Below are 7500 nucleotides of genomic sequence, written 5' to 3'. Positions count from 1 at the left end.
TTTAATTGAATATTCAACATGTCCTCCTAACTCACGTGGGACACAGGAGCCAAATTTGTCAGGAAACTCTGAGATGAGGTCGTCGTTGATCCGGTCTTTCATTGGCCCAAGGATGATGACAGGTCGCGCATAGTTCACTGAATGAAAAGACACAAGAGGAGGTGTTAAAAGTAATACCCCTGGTGACCAGCAGAGGGAGTAGGTCTAATGTGCAGCCACAACATCTCAACGCATCACCTTCTACCACAGGGTGTATTTTCAAGACCTTTCTAAGACTTTTTAAAGACCTTGTCAATATTTTTCCAGACCCCCACCACCACCACTTCGAGCTGTATCAGTGACACATTTAACTTAACAGTTTTAGTTTGCAATAGACTACTAGACCACTATCATACAACAGAATTTCCGGTTCATCTTAGTTTTTTTAATAAAACTAATAAATTCACAAACTTTTACTAAAAGTTTTTAGGACTCAAACTCTTTGGACAGAGTCTAATTCAGAAAAATACCTACAAAATTCAAGACCTCATAAAATCGTGATAAGACTTTGTGATAATACTTATTAAGGATCTTGATTTTCCCAAAATTGATTCATCAACTTTTAATACTTTTCAAGACACCGCGGATACCCTTTACCAGTGGTAATAATCTCTCTCTCTGTCTGTCCCCACTCCCCCCTCCATCTCAGGCTCCGGAACATTCTGGAGCCATTCTGAACATTCTGGAACATTCCAACACTCTACTGCTACTGACTGGAACTTCAAACTTCAACAGGACTTCAAACTCAAACCAATTAAATCTGCCTCCCCAGTTTCATCAGATATGCAAACGACCTGGTTATCAGCCCCGTGGCTGGCGTTAGGGCCTAATTATTTTACCAGTTATGTCCCTGGTGTTTTTAATGATGTTACCCACTAGCTATGTGTCTGCTGTGAATATGTATGTCTTGTTTATATGAATTTTTAAGTGCTGTTCATTCTGTCAAACTTTGGTCAGGTCATTAATTTAAAAGAGTACCTACTCAATGACGTACCTGATTAAATAAAGGTGAAATGAAAAAATAAGAGCCAGCTCATGTTTCAGACTAGAGTCCTTCCTTCTACTGGTCGTGAGCTTAGAATGATAAGGTTCTATCTCCGTTTAGGGCAGTTCAGAGATATTGAGCGTCAAAGTTTTTACATTCCATTATGTTTTGTGAGATGGAACCTTTGTCTTTTATTAATTACTAACTCAAAAATGTCAACATTTTTAAAAACAACACCACACAGGCATTAATAAACACCTAATGGATCAGATAGAACCTTATAACTCTAACGTCACGTGGCGTTAACATGAGTAGGACAGCTCTGGGTCAAGTGTCTACTTGTCAGAGGCTCTGGTTGAATACTTTTAAAATGCATCCTTCATTTCCCTCTCACCCTTCGTCCTGGACGTAACCACTGATCTGACATGACAAGATGGTGGAGAACTACCGTAGCCTAGGCAACGACGCCTCACTTCCACCTATCCAGTTATGTTGACTCAGTGCTTACCTGACAGAAGGGAGTATGGGGAGGGAGGGAAACAAGGAAGGATGCATTTCACTAGTGTTGGAACCTATCCCAAAGCTACAGAACGGGGCAGAGTGATGATGTCATGTACTTCCTTACCTTCCTGCTGTGTGACTGGCTCGTAGGACAGGACGTACTCCTCCTGGCCACCTGATTGGTTGGAGAGAGCAAGCGGCCATATTTAGACAACAGTGAGGCTGCGGTGGTCACAGTAGTAGAGCAATGCCTATGGCACGGACCAGCTGCCAGCATGCTGTGTGTGTGTGTGTGTGTGTGTGTGTGTGTGTGTGTGTCTCTCTCTCTATGTGTGTGTGTGTGTCTCTATGTGTGTGTGTGTGTGTGTGTGTGTGTCTCTCTCTATGTGTGTGTGTGTGTCTCTATGTGTGTGTGTGTGTGTGTGTGTGTGTCTCTATGTGTGTGTGTGTGTGTGTGTGTGTGTGTCTCTATGTGTGTGTGTGTGTCTCTATGTGTGTGTGTGTGTGTGTCTCTCTCTCTCTATGTGTGTGTGTGTGTGTGTGTGTCTCTCTCTCTCTCTCTGTGTGTGTGTGTGTGTGTGTGTCTCTATGTGTGTGTGTGTGTGTGTGTGTGTGTCTCTCTCTCTCTATGTGTGTGTGTGTGTGTCTATGTGTGTGTGTGTGTGTGTGTCTCTATGTGTGTGTGTCTGTGTGTGTGTGTCTCTATGTGTGTGTGTGTGTCTCTCTATGTGTGTGTGTGTGTGTGTGTGTCTCTCTCTATGTGTGTGTGTGTGTGTGTCTCTCTATGTGTGTGTGTGTGTGTGTGTGTCTCTCTATGTGTGTGTGTGTGTGTCTGTGTGTGTGTGTGTGTGTGTGTGTGTCTCTCTATGTGTGTGTGTGCGTGTGTGTGTGTGTAGCTCTTGTCTCTCCATTTGCACTGCATACATATCATAGATAAGCTGACACGACTAGAGGCAGCCAGGTTATGAGGCGACTCGCTTTTCATTCAAGACTTTTGCACATGACAACGACAAAGCTGTGAGAGGAAGCACGCAGGCTAGCAGACGATAGCGGCGGTGCGTCCTCTGTGCTCATGCACACACACACCAGTAAAGCTCCACTATGTAGTTATGATATCAACCCAGAAGAAGCCAACACACATGCATCATAAGGGTGATTCTAGAACTTTCATATATGATATAAACTGAGCCTTGTGTCTCAGAGAATAATATATATATGTTACGGTACATGTGGGAAAACTAGGGTAAGGGTTAGGTGCCACGTCGACTTGGTACATGCTGGCATGTCTAACCCTAACCCTACCCCTACCCCTAACCCTAGCACCCTAGCACCTAACCCTAGTTTTCCCACATGTACCGTATTCCCACATGTACCGTAACATATAGACAAGAAGTAATGATTGTTCTTTAGATAGAATATGTGTAGCCCTTGATTGAAGCACAAGTACAGAAACAGCCTTTGAGAAATGTCCTTGGGGGCCACCGTAGTCTGAGAGGCAGCTATGGGACTAAAATAAAAAAAAATCTGATTCTAAGAGCACACACAGCACAAACACACACAGTCTGATACAGAACACTAGTAGGAAATGACGGAGGGAGACTAGGAGACGAAGAGTAGAGGAGATAGGCAGTGGGCGACGGAGGGAGGGAGGGAGGGAGAGAGGGAGGGAGGGAGAGAGAGAGGGAGGGAGAGAAAGAGAGAGGGAGGGAGGGAGGGAGAGAAAGAGAGAGGGAGGGAGAGAAAGAGAGAGAGAGGGAGAGAGAGAAAGAGAGAGGGAGGGAGGGAGAGAAAGAGAGAGGGAGGGAGGGAAAGAGGGAGGGAGGGAGGGAGAGAGGGAGGGAGGGAGAGAAATAGAGAGGGAGGGAGGGAGGGAGAGAAAGAGAGAGGGAGGGAGGGATAGAAAGAGAGAGGGAGGGAGGAGGGGGCACTAGACTTACGGTAACTACTTTCACTATCGCTGGCATTAGAGGTTACATGCTCTGAAATGAACAAAGGGAATGTCAACACCACATAAACACACACACACACACACGCACACACACACACACACACACACACACACACACACACACACACACACACACACACACACACACCTCCCACTGATCCACATCTAGGGAGGGAAAATAAAGGTCACCAAACAAGGATACAGATACACACATACACAGGATCACCAGCAGATGGCAGTGTTAAGGACCTTTTGAAACTGAAGGTGAAAATACTCCTGTATGGTGAGGCTATATCTTAATTTCTCTCAGAAATGAAATGCTACCAAATGGCGGCGATGGCAAGTAAGCCTCGAAAATGGTATACAGAAAGATGACGTTACGGCATAAAGAGCATAATCTCCTGATTCCTAAAGGGTCTTAACACAGCCGAATGAGGTCGTACATATTAAACAGAAAAGTCTCCCACACCAAGATGACAGTCAGAGCAGAACCTCTTCAACCCTACACGAGAGAATCACACACCACCCGTACACAGACACATAACAGGGCTGTCGACTGCTACATCTCTGAGGGAGGGGGGAGGAGTCCCAGTGGATGGATGTCTTCTCTACGTTCCACAAATAGTTCAATCAATACAGGGAACCGGGAGACCAGCCACATCAACAGCACACTCTCTCGAGCTTGGAACAATGCAGATACACAGCCTAGACAATTACCAATGAATCACCATTGATGTCGTGGGCACCGTGGCAACAAAGGCCAGTGGACGGTGGTGACGTTAGCATTGACGTTAGCATTGTCCTGCTGTCGGCAGGTAAAGATCCTGTCGTTTCTAGTTCTACGGTGGAGCGTTGTTTGAGCACGCCGCACATAACGATCAGAGTGAGAGTGCACCACTGTCGGACCACAATGCATTTCACCCATCAGTAATATGAGTCTCTATAGCCGGATGACTGGATATATTAGATGGCTGCATGGCTGTGAATGCATTATAGAATGTATGACTTGGGAGGGATGTATTGAATAACTATTGAACTGTGAATGCATTAGACAGCTACAGCTGTGACTATAACAGGACGCCGATGGCTGTGAATACTGCATGTTATACAACAGTTAGTTCCGACCGAGTAATTTGATTGGACAAGAGGCATTCCATGAGTGCTGATATCCAGTATAACAGCACTGGGACTTTTAACTATATGTATCACTCCGAAATGACCGTTAATACAAAGTAGCTAGCCTGCAGATGTTTGTGTTCAGGTTACTAGGCAACAGTCCAGTTGCGGAACTATTTTTTGTTGACGGAGCCAAAATAAATGATTAAATAAACGAACAAATCATAATCTGTTGGTCACTTATTACTGTTAACTAATAAATGGCGCTGTAGAACTGTTGTATAAAAGCAATATCACACTCGAGGTCGTGCTGTTATACTGAATATCACTCTGCCTGCGGCCTCGTACCTACGACTCACAGCCGTTCTGATATTCAGTATAACAGCGCTCCCTCTTGTGTGATATTGCTTATATGTGTATGACGGTGAAAGTCGATGATGACTGTGAATGCCTTGTTACTGTGAATGTTTACGTACAGTATGGCTACACAGTATCATTGTGAATGCCTTTCGACGACAGGTGAATGCTGTAGAACTTGTGACTTACCTTTATCATCGGGATCCTGTGATAGTAGGACATCAGAGAGCAAAAACAGGAGAAACAACCAAAAGAGAAACACTCATTACATGGAACACGACATGCGCTTCGAACCGTTCAAACACGACCGCAAACGCTGCTTTCAACCCATTATGCTGAACGACAGCCAACTGTCACTTAACACCCGTGTCAAATAAGACACTGGAAGTTGTTTGTTTTTGAAACAACAGAATTCTATTCTAGAATTCTAACGCTATGGTTCTGTCCTCTGTCCTACTGGGTTAGCGGCAGAGTTTGAGGCCGAGTTTTGGCGGCTGGTTCCCTATCCGGTGTGAGAGGCTGGCCCTGGCTGGTTTTAGCGCCCGAACGCGGGGTACTCTCTCTCTCTCTCTCTCCGTCTACTTACGGTCCACATCGCTGGTTTCCTGCTCGCTGTGCTCCTTGTTCTTGTAGAAAGGGAACTTTCGGGAAAATAGGTTCTTTTTACGCTTGTCATTGAATGACTGCTGGGGGAAGAGAGGGAGGAGGGGAGGGGAGGGGGGTGGAGGGGGGAGAACCAAAAAGGGGCGGGAAAGGAAGGATGTTGTCTAATATCGGTGTGAACAAAAGAAAACCCCCCATAAACCCGCAGTGGCCCCCGAACTCTCTGAGCTGGACTCTGTAGCCATCAGAGAACGTATCACTCATAGCTGAGCTTCTTTGACGGAATGTGTCTGGAACTTTAACAAGGCTTTTAGAATTTGGAACTTTGTCTGTTAGATTCTGTTGCGTATAGCTGTGTTTCAACATTCCGTGAGCTTTAGAATTATAAGGTTCTAATCTCCGTTTAGGGTAGTTCAGAGATATTGAGCGTCAAAGTTTTTACGTTCCATTATATTTTGTGAGATGGAACCTTTGTATTTGATTAATTACTAACTAAAACATTTCTACATTTTAAAAATAACACCACACAGGCATTAATAAACACCTAATGGATCAGATTATGTAAAAAAAAAAAAATTTTGACCAAAAATGGAGATAGAACCATATAATTCTAACGTCACGATTCAAAGATGGCGACAGAGTCGGTACAGGCAATGAAATGGAATGATCATTATCAGACATTAACAGACCAACTAAATCACAAATGACCAGAAAGGACAAAACCAAAGCAGTGCAGTTGCAAAGCAGGAAGGGTAGTGGTGAGACTGGGTCAAAGTTTAAAGGTCAAAGGTGAAGTGAGGAAAAAACAAAAAAGAAGTTCCATAGACAAGTGGAACAGAGTTAGAAGTCCACCACTCTTTCTAGAGACCCGTTAAGAAATAAACAGAGCATCTATCTCCCATGCATGTTACGCAACACAGTTAGTTCTTTCATGACCGAGAGCCCAGTGAACACAAGCCGAAGAGAAGGGAGAACGTTAGGGAGGATAAGAGACAGCATAGAAGGTTGCAGGAGGGAGGAAACGGAAGAGCGTGAGAAAAGGAGGAGAGAGAAGTGATGGGGAATCAGTGGTGGAGGCAGTTTGACATCAATGCCAAGCGTATGTGACACCTCAGCGTTTGGCACACTGGCTAGAGGTCATCCGAAGGTCATGCGCGTGTTTGGGTGCCGTGTTAACTTCTGAACACTATAGTAAATAGTTTCCCAGCAGACACAGGTGGGAGCCTGCTCTTTAAGACTTTCTATCCATGTGGAGAATCTCCATGGAACGTTGTCTTTGGTCTAGGGCTGTGATTCTCAACCCTCTCCTCGGGGACCACCAGCCATTCCACATATTTGATCTGTTCCACCACCAGCACACCTGATTCAACTAATCAAGTGCAAAGCAATTATGGTTCAATTATGGTTCAAATATGTGGAACGGCTGGTGGTCCCAGAGGAGAGGTTTGAGAACCACTGGTCTAGGGACTAGACCCTTACTCTAGGGACTGAGAAACCACCCCTATAGTGTTCTTATCCACTGTGGAGCCGAGTTGGCCTGTTCACACTCATGCAATAACTTTACAGGTCAGCTCAGCGATGGGATAGTGTCAAAAACACAGTGCCAATAGTGTATTGGCAGCACTGGTGTTCTCTGGGAGTTAGGGCCAGGTGGGAATTGATGCTAGATAAGAGGAGGGTCCCTACAAGAAGTGGAGGGTCCTCAGACATGCTGTTAACTAGCCTCTGGCACACTAGCAGGGCTCGACATTAACGCCGTTTTACTTGTCCGGAGCAAGTAAAACTTTCGCCGGGTTTGTTTGCGCGAGCGCGACGACGCTGCTGGATCCTGGATATTTTTACCTGTGTGCAGGAAGAACAACAGACGGCGCAGGCGCCAGACCAGACTAGATGATCAGGTAAAAATATCCAGGATCTAGCAGCGTCGTCGGGCTCGCGCAAACAAACCCGG

General features: G+C 45.3%; 2 protein-coding genes across 2 annotated transcripts in view; one reads left to right on the top strand and one right to left on the bottom strand.

Annotated features, from left to right (window-relative positions):
- Nucleotides 1-7500, top strand: part of cp (ceruloplasmin) — a 423180-nt gene that overhangs the window by 199219 nt on the left and 216461 nt on the right. The window lies entirely within an intron of this gene.
- Nucleotides 1-7500, bottom strand: part of dlg1a (discs large MAGUK scaffold protein 1a) — a 165170-nt gene that overhangs the window by 5869 nt on the left and 151801 nt on the right. The window contains 4 exon segments of the mRNA XM_080535992.1: nt 36-137; nt 1650-1700; nt 3463-3504; nt 5533-5632. Of these exon segments, the coding sequence (XP_080392118.1) occupies nt 36-137; nt 1650-1700; nt 3463-3504; nt 5533-5632 (295 nt within the window).

Source organism: Nansenia antarctica, assembly GCF_963989245.1.
Source record: "Nansenia antarctica genome assembly, chromosome: 7".
NCBI classification, from domain to species: Eukaryota; Metazoa; Chordata; class Actinopteri; order Argentiniformes; family Microstomatidae; genus Nansenia; species Nansenia antarctica.
The sequence above is the reverse complement of the archived record's forward strand: the minus strand, read 5'-3'. Positions and strand labels throughout refer to the sequence as shown.